The sequence below is a fragment of the Podarcis gaigeae genome (assembly GCF_964106915.1).
Source record: "Podarcis gaigeae genome assembly, chromosome: 13".
In the NCBI taxonomy this organism is placed as follows: Eukaryota; Metazoa; Chordata; class Lepidosauria; order Squamata; family Lacertidae; genus Podarcis; species Podarcis gaigeae.
The window spans coordinates 45,227,050-45,242,544 of record NC_139689.1 but is presented as its reverse complement, the minus strand read 5'-3'; the positions used below and the strand labels follow the sequence as shown (position 1 = coordinate 45,242,544).

The window sequence follows — 15,495 nt, the reverse complement described above, 5'->3', positions numbered from 1 at the left end:
AGGTTGGCAGTTCGAATCCCCACAAAGGGGTGAGCTGTCGTTGCTCGGTCCCTGCTCCTGCCAACCTAGCAGTTCGAAAGCACATCAAGGTACAAGTAGATAAATAGGTACCGCTCCAGCGGGAAGGTAAATGGCATTTCCGTGCACTGCTCTGGTTCGCAAGAAGTGGCTTAGTCATGCTGGCCACATGACCCGGAAGATGTACGCCGGCTCCCTCGGTCAGTAAAGCAAGATGAGCGCCGCAACCCCAGAGTAGGCCACGACTGGACCTAATGGTCAGGGGTCCCTTTACCTTTATGCTAAGGTTATGTCAACCTTCATTTGTCTTTAAATTTCCACAGGATCCTTGGGTGTGACTCCGGGGCCAGGCTTTGGTAACATGGTGCCCTGTGTGAGGCCAAAATTTGGCAGCCGTCCACCCGATATTTCTTATTTTCACAATAAGTCGTTTTGGTACAGTTGTAGTTGCTTTTTTTTTTTAATTTTGCACCCCTTTGACTCGGTGCACTGTGTGTGTGTGTGTGTGTGTGTGTGTGTGTGTGTGTGTGAACACTGCCCTAAATCCAGCACTGGTGGCTTTCATTCTAGATAAAATAACTCAAGCATTATCATTAACAGCCTATCAGTCCTGCCCCTTTATGCACTGGAAGAATGGAAGGAATCTATTGTTTCAGTATGATGTTGAGCCATATTATGGATGACACAGCAGATATTAAACAGGGATACTGCAAAGGGGTCTTTTTGAATGAACAGCAAGATAATTGCAGCAACTAGAGAATCTTATCATCCATAATGCCGCACAGTTTTTGTTGCAGTTTTTAGAAGTTCATTTTAACAGAGAGGGTTTCCTCCCACCACCACCACCTGAGGCCAGGGTCAGAATATCTCATCTGATCCCTTAAATTAATATTGACTTGGAAATAGCGTTGCACTTTGCAGGGGTGGGGGAGTGCCAAGAGGGAGCCTTTAAAGGGAGCAGCCGTTTGTGTCTCATCATCAAGCACTAAACACTGAATTGCTTTTCAGTCTAGAGCAATTTTCTCTCTCTTCCGTTACTTGGTGATAGGATGGAAGCATCTTATAAAATATAAATGAAAGGCTAGAAGTTCAAGGTTGTAAACTCTGTAGTAAACGAATCCAAACCGTCTTACCAGACTGAGAAGCATTTAGAGGAGCAGCCTCCCCAGTATGTTCAGATAATATGTTTATTTAGCAGTCCAATTAGATGCAAAAAAAAGGTCTAGTATCTGCCAGTTGTACTCAGGGTTGTGAATGTATTTGCAGTACTTTCTGTGGACTGAAGTCATTTATCAGGAGCTGTGGTTTCAGTTCATTCTCCTGTAAGTCTGCAAAATCAAGGTTTGTGAAAAGAAGGGCAGGCTGCTTAAGAAATATTGCTGGTTCGTTTTATGCCCCGTGACTTCCTGCTTGAAACAGAAACCAGAATCTGCTTTTGCAGATATCTTACATTTAGATTCCACTTTTCTTCCACCATCGAACCCAAGTCAGTGTTTATGTAGTCTAAAAAGCACACTGGTGTTATTCCTCATTTCAATCTGAGTAGTCAGACCATTGGAAAAACAGATTCTTTCATCATGTCCATCTCCATCTTGCCTGCCTCTTCCAACATCTGCAGTCCAGAAAATATTCAATCAGGATCATGACTATCCAAATTTTACTTTATTTTCCTCCAGAAGGAATTTGGTTCCAACTTCCCAGTTTTAAAGATAAAGCAGTTTTCTCCGATGAATCAGCCGGCTTAAATGTTTGCTATATTTTTGGGTGGTAGGGCAGGGAAATATCCAGCACACCCCTGGTGGATTTAATAGAATCATAGACTTGCAGAGTTGGGAGGGACCAGGAGGGCCATCTAGTCCAACCCCTGCAATGCAGGACTTGAACTCACAACCCCAAGATTAAGAGTCTCAGGCTCTACCAAATGAGCTCGGAAATACAAAACTCCTGCCAGCTTCCACTTGAGGATTCCCCCTGTATAATTTACAGTTCTGACTCAGCCCTGCAATCTGTTTTCAAAGCTCATTATTTCTCTCGGTGCATTGGCATTATCTTGCACTGCCGTTGAAAGCTGAAGGGCAGCTCGCTTTGGGAACAGTTATGAACCTTTCTGGAATGAGTTCTCCTTCAGAAGCCAGGTCTCAAACTTCTAGGATAGACACACGTCTTGTGGAACACCGGGCAGGTGTAGGGAGCAGAGGACAAAGGCAATTCTCTTTTACTGCCTGTAGTCTGTGCCTTGAGGAATAATGATGGTGTTATTTCCCCCACTCCAACATCTAACTAGCTTCCCCTTCTATCAGTTTCAGTTCACAGCTGTCCTGCTTCCCTTTAGCAGCAAATGTGGTACAGCAGAGGGGGAGGATCAGATGGGGACATCTCATGGCCATAGAAAGAATAACAAGCAGGGACCTGCTTTGATGATAGCGGTTTATCACTGCCAAATAATAATAAATAATAATAACTTTTATTTATATCCCGCCTTCCCCAGCCGAAGCCGGGCTCAGGGCAGCTAACAACAATAAAATAATACAACATTCTAAAATAATTTCATTAAAATTAATTCAACTCAAAGTGATGGCAACCATTAGGCTAAAGTTCTGTGAAGATTGCCAAAGGAGTCAGGCTGTGCCCTGACCAAAAGCCTGGCAGAACAGCTCCGTCTTGCAGGCCCTGCGGAAAGATGTCAAGTCCCGCAGGGCCCTAGTCTCTTGTGACAGAGCGTTCCATCAGATTGGAGCCACAGCCGAAAAAGCCCCTGGCTCTAGTTGAGGCCAGCCTAACCTCTCTGTGGCCTGGGACCTTTTGTTTGAAGACCGCAAGTTCTTCTGTGGGACATACCAGGAGAGGTGGTCCCATAGGTACAAGGGTCCTAGGCCGTATAGGGCTTTAAAGGTTAAAACCAGCACCTTAAACCTGATCCTGTACCCCACTGGAAGCCAGTACAGCTGGTATAGCACCATGTGAATGTGATCTCGCAGCGAGGACCCCATAAGGAGTCTCACTGCGGCATTCTGCACCCGCTGGAGTTTCTGGGTCAGTCTCAAGGGCAGCCCCACGTAGAGCGAGTTACAATAATCCAGTATGGAGGTGACCGTCGCGTGGATCACAGTGGCTAGGTCAGGGCGAGAGAGGTAAGGATCCAACTGCTTAGCTTGGCGGAGATGAAAAAATGCCGCCTTTGTTATAGCTGCAATCTGCGCCTCCATGGAGAGGGAGGTGTTGAAGATTACACCCAAACCCTTAACGGAGAGATGGGAGTTGCCCCCCCAATCCCATATCGTCCCAGCCACAAGAAGTCTGTCTTTGAAGGATTTAACAAATGATCACAGAATCATAGAAATGTGAAGTTAAAAAGGACCCCAAAGGTCACCTGGTCCAGGAATCACAGCTGAAGAATTAATTACAGTCTTCTTTTCTCTAGTAGAGATATACAGTACTTGTCTGCATCAGAGCAGAGGGTCGTTTGACTGGGCATATGTGCCAAATGAGTTACGTGCTGCGTGGCTCTTTTGATTGGGTGAGTTATTTAATCTGCAGGCAGCTTTCTGGGGGTACCAGTGGTCTCGACTACGTACGCTGAACTGGCTTGGTTGCCTTTGATTCCCTTCCAGCTCTTTGATGCAATTATTCAACCCATTTTAAATTCATTGGTATTGTGCCACAAGTCACTCTACAGGTGCGCCTTCCTTGTGTTTGGGCTGGTACAGCGTTCCCTGGAGGAAGAGATGAGCACAGATGTCGCCCTTGGAAGCATCAACCGCCCCCGCCCCGGTCCTCCTTGTGTGTAAGCAGCCTTATGGTGGCAACTCTGCGGCTCTGCCCCAACGGTGCTTTTAATCAACAGACTCCGGGGGGGGGGGGATCACTTGCTTAATCCTCTTCCTGACTCTCAAGTCCAGGCTGTCAGGATTAAGAGCAAATTCACTTTCTTGCAAGGGACACACTCAAAACACAGCGCCTAAAGCAATGTTTCCCATCAGTAATGTCTGTGGAACAGCAAACAATGAATGCATCGCACTCACACTCAGGAACAGCAGACTTCACACTTAAAAAAAAACAACCCCTACCACAAAAACACAAGCGGATTGAGATAAAAATTACCCTTTGAGATTGTAGACATTTCTGATTTTAAACTAATAATCTGGCTCTTTTTGGTGTGTCTGCTTCTGATGCAACAAGGCAAAACATAACTAGACACCCTTTGTAAAATGTATTTGGGTTCTAGACTTCCCGAAAGCTGCCAGTGGTGTGTGTGTGTGTGTGTGTGTGTGTGTACTTAACCAGGGAGTGGCATTTTCGTTTTCTTTCCTCATACATAGACCTTCTCTGAGGAGCCAATGCCTGGCTTGCAGTCTATTTCGTGCTGTTCCCTTCCCCTTTATCATAAAACGGCAGAGCCACTAAATTTGTGGAGACTGTGATTCATTTTAATTGTCACCCAGGAACCAAACAGATTTTTGCCTGATGCTAAACGTACACAATGTCCTTCCAGCTTTCGGAGAAGCCCAACACAGCTTAATGCTGCATAACATTTAACCTGCTAGAATGGCCACAGTCCACATATAATTCAACTGCTCCCCAAATGCATATATTCCAATCTTGAGGAAACCCATTGAGTCCATGTTGATTTATGAAGTCCAGTCAGTCCCATGAGCAAATTGGATCACCTTGCCCGATTCTTCATTCCTTTTTCTTCTTTCAAGAATCCAAATATTTACAATAAAAAATTGTGTGGGGATTCTGTTTAATGCTTTGGCTCTTGCATAATCAAAAGGTTTGATGAAGTAATTAGAAGAAGGAAGAGTCCTCTCATGCCTCTGTTGACACAACTACCTGCTCCAGGGAGGCTGCCCCTCCCAGCAGCTCACACAAGCCAGATCTGTCAGTACATGTGCAGAGTAAATTGTCCACACCTGAAGTAGGCCTTAGGCCACACACACACACCAGATACATGTACTCACAACCCATCTACACACATGTGCATACACACATTAGTCATGGAACCCTTGTATGCAGGCATGCATTGTGTATATATGCACACAAACATGCATTCACACTCTCTCCAGACCTGTGGGTAAAACAAAGACAGCCTCTGCACCTTTCACAAACACACAGCTCATCTGCATTTCTGTTCATGTCCATTGAACACACACACTCACATTCACACTCTCATTAGGACCAGCGCACTCCAGCCGCCCACGGTCTTTTCGTGCACACTCACACATGGAGGCACAGCAGTTTGGAAGCACCCAAACTCATTTCAGCTCCATTTCGAAGCCGTCTTTGCCCCCTCGCCTGCTCATGACGCATTTGGCCACCAAAACTATTGTCGTAACGAAGAGGAAGAGCCCGATGATGAGCAAGGTCCACTGGCCTGCTGCGGCGTCACTGCTGCTCAATGACATCCCGAGGAAATTGACTCTGTTATCCCCTTGCATCTGGCCTGGGTGAGAACCAAGAAAAACAGAAAAAAAGGAAGGGGGCAGCTCAAATGGAGTATGGCTTGGATGGCAAAGGACTCAACAGCTCTTTGCCCTCAGCCAGAAGGGGGTAAAGTTGCAATGCGGTTAAATTATTTCAAAACCTGTGGTCCAGTCTAGTGATTCTGTGAGTATAGGAACGGCCACCACGGGCCAGTTCCTTGAAGTAATAAAATTAAGAGAGGGAGCCTCCTGCTCCCCTCCCCTCCCCTCCCCCCACCATTTCCATGTTATAGGGATTTTTGAGAAGAAGACTCCTTTCAGAGCCTTTCAGTACCCGCAGAGGGCATCCAGGTATATTCTGGCCAGCCCAAAGTCTCTCCGTTTCGCTTGTTCTCGTTAGCGAGCCACTCTGTCAGCGGTTGGAAGTAGGTCAGCAAGGCCGCAGCTGACATGTTGCGTTGCCCTGTGATAAGTTCCATGGCGTCGGGCCAGGGTTTGCTGTAGCCCAGCTTCATGGCGTTCCTGCGGAAAGCAAAACAGTGACACAAAGGTGTGTGGGGCGGGTGTGCACATTCAGACACAGGACATGAAGTGGGTGGGTGGAATGCTGCAACAACCTAAGAACTGCCTCCCTGTCTTTCACTGCAGTGAGATCGATCCCTCTGAGAGTCTAACAAGCAGTTACCTCGTATTGTTTTGTTCCCAGCATCTGATAGGACAGCCCTGGGCTCCTGTTATGTACTGAGCTGCAACCTGATTGGCCTACAGGTGAATCCCGGAATTAGCCAATCACGTGCGGCCCATTGTGTAAATAATGTATATAAAGCAGATATTTTGGGGGAACTTTCATTCCTCACTACTATGTGCTGAATAAAGAGCATGAAATCCACACTCGACTCCCAGTATATTTCAGCTCCTTAAGCAGATGTTAGGGACTGGAGCAAAGGAGGAGGAATGAGGGAGACCACCTCTCCATCCTGACCCTTCCAGGGAGGAGAAAGAGGAAGACAGTACAGATTTACAACAGGGGTTTGAGGGAGGTTGCAGCTCAGAAGCAGATGAGGGGGAAAGCTGGGAAATAATGGGAAAGCCAGAACAAAACCCGGCTGACACGTTGTCATTAGAAAGCATTTCAGACCCACCATCTCCCAGAACCTGGCGAGAATTAAAAGTAGGAGAGCAAAGAGCTCAAAGACAGAGGGCACTTAGCTGCACCCATAGAGGAGGTGATGACGACGACAATGAGGAAGTGGGAGAGATGGGGGGTGGGGGGTGGGTTCACTCAGGACAACGCCATTATCCAAGAGGCTGGGTTCTATAGCCTCTCTCTGTACAGTTTGAAATAAAAAAGGACTGTAAGAAGCTTTTCCTTGTCTTTATACTTCCCTGGGCAACCAGCTGGGAGCCGCTGACAGCATTCTGACAGCACCCCAGCAGAATTCAATTTTGCAGTGCTGCCAAGTTGCGGGTCTTATGCAGAATTGCAAGACCTAGAATTGTAACAGGTCCTACTACACCCAAGAAAGGATGGGCTGTGGATATGCCAATTTCAGTTTTGCTCCGTTTCTTATTTTTCAGTTCTCCATATTTCCACATCGGTTTTCTTTCTTTCTTTTTTTAAAGGGGCGTTGTGAGTCAAAATAGGAACACCCAAAGGACTGAGAAGGCCCCAGGGGACTGATACCTGAAGCTTCTAACCAAAGGGTCAGAGCAGAGCTTTCCAGACTTTTCATGTCGGTGGCACACATTTCAGACACACATCATTTCGGGACACAGTAATTCACTTTTTACTAGCAAACCAGAGGTGTTAAACTAACCCCTTCCCAGCCCCGGGAGGTGCGCAGGTAGCATTTGTGTGACACACCTCCACACTGCAGCAGCTGACACTCTTAACGTGTCGCGACACAGTTTGGAAAGCTCTACGGTAGAGTCTTACAGTGTAGCCCCACCCGGCTTACTACTCACGCTAGGATTGTCCCAGCTTTCTTAGACTGGTAGATGTCACATTTGTGCAGGGGTCCTGTGTGGCCAGCAGCATTGCACAAGGCCTGGTGGAACTGGAACTGGATAATGAAACTGACAAAGTATCTGGAAGAGAGATGGAACAGGTGAATGGAGGTCCAAGGTCACACTGTGCTCCCGGCACCCCCTCCTCAAGGGCCAGAGCTGAAGACGGGACACTCTTTCTTCTTCTTCTTCTTCTTCTTCTTCTTCTTCTTCTTCTTCTTCTTCTTCTTCTTTGTAATCATACTTACTTCCAGGGACGTCAAATAACTTACAGAAAAATCCTTTGGTTGAAAATCTAACTATAACATACATCAAAATCATCCTCCTATTACTTATGCATAACAGTATATTCTTTTGTCCCTACTCATTTAAATTAATTTTTTTCCCTTCCTCCCTCTTCTTTAACCCCTCCCCCCCTCAAATTGTTCTCTCTTCAAATCTTTAACCATGTGCACATATTATGCATTCTAATTTGGATGCTTGGGTTGGCTTCCCCCCGTGCTATCCAATTCCTATAACTTGTCCATTTATTCGAAATCTTTTGACATTTGTTTTCCCATGTATCTTCCGTCATTACCTGTTCAAATATATCAGACTGTATATATTCAAAAACATAGTCATTCCATTTTTCCATTTATCCTTTTCTTTCAATCCTGATGCAATAACGAGCATACCAGCTAAGATCATAATTTTATACCAATCTTGCCCTTTTCTTTCTATTTTACTATTCCCCACTATTCCTGAGATAAGCATTTCTCTATCGACTTCTATCTTTCCCTGAAATACATCAGAAATAACCGCTATAATCTTTTGCCAATATTCCTTCACACAAATACACTCCCACCACATATGTGCATATACCCCTAACTCTTGACCGCAGTGCCAGCACTTAGGACTCAATCCTTTAACTATGTATGCTAGTTGCACTGGGGTTCTATACCATTTCAATAGGAATTTCCTACTTAATGCTTTATATTTATCCATTTTTATTTTATCTGTACTCTTCATCATCTCTTGGAGCGTATTCAAATGAAACAGCCCTTAAGATGGGACCCTCTAGCCTAACCTTTTCTAAATAACTCAGGCCAGGCAGGGAATTACCTCCTTACCTGACATATGGGACATTTGCAGGAATGTGGAATTTTGCCCCTGGGTCGAAATCTTCTTCTGATCTTGGCACAGGAGGACATAAACCTTGGTACTTCAACCTATGCAGTAGGGATAAAAGGAGGAGAGAAAGAGAAGAAGAAGAGTTTGGATTTGATATCCCGCTTTATCACTACCCGAAGGAGTCTCAAAGCGGCTCACATTCTCCTTTCCCTTCCTCCCCCACAACAAACACCCTGTGAGGTGAGTGGGGCTGAGAGACTTCAAAGAAGTGTGACTAGCCCAAGGTCACCCAGCAGCTGCATGTGGAGGAGCAGAGACGCGAACCCGGTTCACCAGATTACGAGTCCACCGCTCTTAACTGCCACACCACACTGGCTCTCCGGAGAGAGAAATCACCAGCCAAAAACCAACACTGAGTGCTGATCTCATGGGGTATCCAACCTAGAACAAGGATGGGAGAACCTGAAGTCTAGGGACCAAACACAACCCCTCCAGGCCCTTCTCTATAGCTTCTTGGGCTCTTTCCCTCTCTTGAGTGCTTTTGCGTTGCTGAAATATTCCATTGAATCATGCTTAATTGCTTGCTTGTTTGTGTCTCTCTGTAGGAACATCTGGTTTTTGCGTGCCCATAAAGTAGTCTACTGTACAAAGGTAAAAGTCAAATTCATTGCTCCACCCACATTTGCCTCTGGCCCTGCTCACCCCTGGCCTGTGAACCACAAGGTAAAAAAGGTTCCTCTACCCTTGCTCCAGAGGAGCAGATGTCTTGCTTTGGAGCAGGACAGTGCTGTTGTGTAGCTGGAGGGGCTTGCTTTTCTTCAGATCCCCCTGGGAATCGTCAACAACCTATTTCCACAATTACTGGTATGCTTTTATTTGGCCCAGAAAGAGCCCTACTTTCAATACTTTCTTCATCCCATAGAGCAGGCATGTGGCACCTTTGGGGTGACTGGATTACAACTTCCATCTCCTCCAACATTGGCTGGAGCAGAAGGGAAATGGAATCCAACATCTGGAAGCCCACAGATTCTCCATTCCTACCCTAGATTATCTGTGGCCAAAATATACACACCATGGGCATGTCTGGAAGGGGAATAACTTCCAAAGTAGCACCCTGGGCAACCCCAAGTAAGGTAGGCTCCAATTTGACCTTGGACACCACCTAGGGAAAGTCAGCAATGTTCTACCCACATTTTCAGAAACCAGGCCATGTTTGCTCTTCACCCTCCACTCAGTTCTGAGTCAAGCTTGCTCCCAGCATAAACATATGTGCAGAACTCATCCATGATGAAGCACAACCAAATTGTCAGATACTTTCCTTCTCCAGGCAGCTACCCAATACCCACCTAAGATTCCACCATTGTTGATTGTACTCCTCATATGGAATGCGCCCATCAAAGACTTTCCATCTCCACTGGTCCATCAAGTAGCCAAAGGGTAGGAAGGCTATCTTATCTAGTGCAATGCTCATCAGGTAGTTGATGTTACTCTCTGGCCAGGAGAAAGAAAGTAACAAGAAGAGTCTTAGACCTCAGTTCTTAACCTTCTGCCCCATCTCTCCTGGTGGTCTTACTACATTTCATGTATCCACACCCTTTACCTCCCAACACCTTATTTATCAAATTCCTAAATTCCACAAGCTCCCACAACCAATCTTATGCCTACATCACATGCTTAAACAAGGGCTAGTCAGTCAACATTTATGATGTCTAATCCAGTTTAAGGTAAAGGTAAAGGGACCTCTGACCATTACGTCCAGTCGTGGCAGACTCTGGGGTTGCAGTGCTCATCTCACTTTATTGGCCGAGGGAGCCGGCGTACAGCTTCTGGGTCATGTGGCCAGCATGACTAAGCCACTTCTGGCGAACCAGAGCAGCGCACAGAAACGCCGTTTACCTTCCCGCCGGAGCGGTACCTATTTATCTACTTGCACTTTGACGTGCTTTTGAACTGCTAGGTTGGCAGGAGCAGGGACCGAGCAACGGAAGCTCACCCCGTTGCAGGGATTCGAACCACCGACCTTCTGATTGGCAAGCCCTAGGCTCTGTGGTTTAACCCACAGCGCCACCCGCATCCCTCTATAATTCAGTTTATTCCAAGCCAATTTGAAAAGCCAATCTGGGTTGAAAGGCAACACAACAATGGTTAAGATCTGCTTTTGAGTCTGTGGGATCTGGGGCAAAGTGTGCTGAGAATTGGTTCTGGGAAGCATGTGTCCATTTCAACCACCGCTTTGACAAATTATAAGATATCATGAACACTGGTGTTTTACATTGCTGAAAAATTCTAAAGAATTGCTGCTGAGAGCACTTTGCAACTAAGTGTCCCCATGTGGTCCGTTCCTGCTTACCTGGGTTGTCTTCCACCTGATTTAACAGCTTGATGCTGTACAGGTGCTTTGGGGTAGACACCGACAAGGCCATAACATCTCCGATGGCTTCATGAAATCCTGGGTTGGCCCCATCACGTAGTGAGATGGGTTGGTCCTTGTACTGCAGGAAGTACTGGACATGGCCCATCTCGTGATGAACTGTTATTAAGTCATCCATATTCACAGAGGTGCATTGCTTAATCCTGAAGCAAGAGAAAGATGGGGGAAAGGTGTCACGTCCATGTAAAATAATAGAAGGGAAAGTGAAATGGAAGGGAAATTTAGAGCTGGAAAAGAGGAACAGCCAATTTAGTTCACTCACCAGCCAACCGAGAGTCAGGCATGAGAGCAGGCAGATTGCTGAGAGATTTTTTAAATAGAGCAATGGCTCCAGATGATTTATGCAGCCAGATGATTTATGCAAGTGAACTGAGCCACAAATTGCAATGAAGACGTCTGCGCCTCTCTCTCTCTCTCTCTCTCTCTCTCTCTCTCTCTCTCACCTGACCCAAAGCTGAATAACCCACCTGAACCCTGGATCTTTCTGGAGCACTACAGCAAACAGCCCAGCAGAAAAGAGTGGGAAACAGAGCCGTATCTAAACCCAGAAAAGATGTGGCATTGGTGCAGGTGGAAATGCGGGGGGGGGGGGACATGTACACCCTGATTTTGGGGGGAGGCCTATGCAGAGTGGTGCATAGCAAGTCCCATGGTCCACCCATGTGGTGACCTGGAGAAGTGAACAACCAACTTCAGGAAAAGAAAAGGCAGAATATTTTCGGGGGGGGGGGGAGGAGATTGTTACGTGGCAGTGGGGTTAAACTCTCTCCCTCTGCCAGAAGAAGAAGAAGAGGAGTTTGGATTTGATATCCTGCTTTATCACTACCCAAAGGAGTCTCAAAGCAGCTAACATTCTCCTTTCCCTTCCTCCCCCACAACAAACACTCTGTGAGCTGAGTGGGGCTGAGAGACTTCAGAGAAGTGTGACCAGCCCAAGGTCAGCCAGCAGCTGCATGTGGAGGAGCGGGGAAGCGAACCCGGTTCACCAGATTACGAGTCCACCGCTCTTAACCCCTACACCACACTGGCAGCCAAAGCACAGGAGGGTAAGAGGAAAGCCTCCCCTTTAAGTATCTACCCAAGGGTCAAGATGGTGGTGAACCGCATGACCACAGGCCCATGGCAGTGGAGGGACAAAGAAGACTCTACTGCCTACAGCCCTTCTCCACCCAGTCATCATGGAAGCACCTGAAGTCCTTGCGGTTGAAGAAGTCCCAGGCTGAGGCATGGCACACCACGTCCCTGCCATCTGTTGGCTTCTCCAGCATGGACTTTTCCCAAAACTCAGGTGGCATAGGGATGAGACCCAGGGATTGGAAAAAGCTGTCAGATTGTTCAAACATCTTCTTTGGTGTCCAGCCCTGCAGAAAGGAGAGCGAGTGAAAAACCAGCAGAGAGATGAACGAAGAGGACATAGAATCGGAGAGTTGGAAGGGACCACGAGGGTCATCCAATCCAACCCCTTGCAATGCAGGGATCTTTTGCTGAATGTGGGGCTCAAACGCATGACCCTGAAATTAACAGTCGCATGGAACCTGCAAGGTAATTGTGGAAGGCTTGCCCGTTCTGACTCCATTCTTCCTGCTTCTGCTGCAGCGTAATGTTACATGCTAGCTGAAAACAGGAAAAAGATCTGCAAAATATTTGGCATGGGAAATCGGGAATGTGATATGTTGACAGATGAGGTATCAGACTGGTGGGGTGTAGAGCCGAACCCTAAATCAAGGGCGGAATACAGCCCTCCACACTTCTCCATCTGGCCCCCAATATTCTTGCTAGGCCACGCCCTTTCCTTAGCCACATTCCTAACATGCACCTGCTTTGTAGCATCCTTGGGTGTTTCTCCCCAATGGCTCAAATGTGTCATTGAACTCTGATAATGCCTCTTGCTTGCCTGAATGAAGGTCAGAGAAGGTGTGTGTGTGTGTGTGTGTGTGTGTGTGTGTGTGTGTGTGTGTGGAAACAAGTCTGTTGTACAAATTGCTCCACCCACTTTTGCCTCTGGGCCTGCTCACCAATGACATTTGCTCTCAACTTTTCCCTTTTCTTGCAAGGAATCCTATTCAGAATAAGGGAATTTCCCTTAAAAAAGGGAAACGTTGACAGCTGTGATTTGGTCCCCTGAAGGTTGCACAGAAGGGGATGCAGCTATTGAGCTGGAAAAGGTTCTCTGTCCTTTTCCTAAACATTCCCATAATCTAAAAACACCCATGTGTCAAATACAGTACAAAAGCACAAAGGAAGTCATCCTTGTGGCCTGCCCTACCTCTGCAAATCTCATTTCCATAAAGATTTTGCAAAATCTAAAAGACCTTCCTCTCGATAGCTGCAGGTGAGCAGATTTGGGGTTCCTACAGGTCTGGCTGAGCTGTTACATGCACCAAGAATTCACAATGTTATATGTCAGATACACAACAAAATATAGTCATACATTGGAAGTCAAACGGAATCTGTTCTGGAAATCTGTTCGACTTGCAAAACATTCGGAAACCAAAGCACAGCTTCTGATTGGCTGCAGGAAGCTCCTGCAGCCAATCGGAAGCCACAGAAGCCCTATTGGACATTCAGCTTCTGAAAGAGCATTCGCAAACTGGAACAGTCACTTCTGGGTTTGCGGTGTTTGGGAGCAAAACGTTTGAGAACTAAGTTGTTCGAAAACCGAGGTACGATTGTACAGAGAGAAGCAGGAAGTAAGGGCAGCAAACTAGTGGTTCTTTTCTGGCCCATCTGGAATCTCGTTTCCTGGCCTAGAACTGTGGATACTAGGTTAGGTAGATACCAAGAAAAGGAATTCTACATGCTCTCCGAAGCACCCTCTTTGAGAGCTAAAAGTTTCAGTACAGTTAAGGGGAAGTGGATGCAGCTTCAAGAACTCAACAACCTTCAGCCCCACCTTAAAAGGTTGCTAAATAATTCCCTCAGATTTTTGCCCTGGGGAGCTTCTAAACAGGATGAAGGTTCAGGCTAGTTTCCAAGAGAAACCGTTTCAAATAATAATTGAATAAAACCTGGCTGAGCCAACCTGGCTTTTCATGGCGGGTGTTGCATCCACTTTGATCGCGTTGGGGTAGGGCATGACGAGTTCAAAGATGTTTGACCATGACTGTGCCCACATGTTTCCTAGGAAACAGAAAATAGAGTTAATGCATAGGTAAGGGGCCAAGGAGCCCCCCACCCAAGGGTAACACAACAACTAGATCCAACATCCACTTTCTGAGGGAAGAAGGGCTGGGTGCTTCAAGGTGAATTCATATGGATGGAGCCCCCACTAGACAATCAATAACTTTGTTCTCCAATATCTTCCTTCCCTTTTCTAAAGAAGAAGAGTTTGGATTTGATATTCCGCTTTATCACTACCCGAAGGAGTCTCAAAGCGGCCAACATTCTCCTTTCCCTTCCTCCCCCACAACAAACACTCTGTGAGGTGAGTGGGGCTGAGAGACTTCTGAGAAGTGCAGCTAGCCTGAGGTCACCCAGCAGCTGCATGTGGAGGAGCGGAGACCCAAACCCGGTTCACCAGATTACAAGTCTATCGCTCTTAACCACTACACCACACAGGCTCCCACTATATTAGAGGTACAATGTGTATAATAATGGTCTTTCCACTTGATCAAGAAGTGCATTTTTTGCTTCCCATGTCTTCTCTCAAAGTTGGGCTTCAGTTAGAGGAATATCACATTCTGTGAACTGCTCAGAGTGCGATGTTTTGCACCTGGGAGAAATGTGATAAGGTGACATCCCAGAAAATGCATCCAGTAATTATTGCAATTGCCATATAGAAAGCGCTTCTGGAAATGTTACAGACATCTCTTGAATATTCATGAAAGTGTTAGCAGGAGCAAGACAACTCACTCTTTCCCCCCAGCAATTGTTTCGTTTGTTTTTTAAAATAAAATAAAAATACCAAAACCCTTAGAGCAGTGTTTCCCAACCTTGTGCCTCCAGATGTTTTTGGCCTACAACTCCCATCATCCCTGACCACTGGTCTTGCTAGCTAGGGATGATGGGAGTTGTAGGCCAAAAACATCTGGAGGCACAAGGTTGGGAAACACTGCCTTAGAGGCTGCTTGTTCCCCATTCCTGTGCTCGAGCACACAAACCACCAGGGGTGTTTTTTTTTGGGGGGGGGGAGAGGGCAAATGGGAACAGTGGGTCATCATTCTGTCCACACTAAACAAGACTTTCCCCTCCATCCACAATGCGGGTTGGAGATCATACTATTATGACTTAATCAGAGCTTACAGAAGTAAAGGAAAAGTAGTGAAAACAGGTCATATTTTGTCTAGCTGTGTAGAACAGCTCTAACTCCATTTCTGCATATCTTCTTCAAGAGTCATTACGCAGCAGCCTTCAAGGCGCCTTCTTCTGCTTCCTAAAGAGCTACTAAATGCATCATTGGCTGTCTCGGTGGTGACATCTACAGAGAATTAGAGGCCAGTGAATAGCATTGAAGTGTTAGTTCTGTCTGCTTCCACTGAAAGAATCAGTCTGTTTTGTTTACTGATT

At 46.4% G+C, this 15,495-nt stretch overlaps 1 protein-coding gene across 1 annotated transcript in view; it reads right to left on the bottom strand.

Annotated features, from left to right (window-relative positions):
• Positions 1-4,423: 4,423 nt before the first annotated feature.
• Positions 4,424-15,495, bottom strand: part of ACE (angiotensin I converting enzyme) — a 69,493-nt gene continuing 58,421 nt past the window's right edge. The window contains exons 18-25 of the mRNA XM_083709052.1: positions 14,012-14,109; positions 12,178-12,350; positions 10,909-11,132; positions 9,905-10,049; positions 8,558-8,656; positions 7,407-7,529; positions 5,776-5,963; positions 4,424-5,461 (exon numbers count right to left, since the gene is read on the bottom strand). Of these exons, the coding sequence (XP_083565178.1) occupies positions 5,274-5,461; positions 5,776-5,963; positions 7,407-7,529; positions 8,558-8,656; positions 9,905-10,049; positions 10,909-11,132; positions 12,178-12,350; positions 14,012-14,109 (1,238 nt within the window). The 3' untranslated portion in view covers positions 4,424-5,273. The remainder of the gene's footprint in view (positions 5,462-5,775; positions 5,964-7,406; positions 7,530-8,557; positions 8,657-9,904; positions 10,050-10,908; positions 11,133-12,177; positions 12,351-14,011; positions 14,110-15,495) is intronic.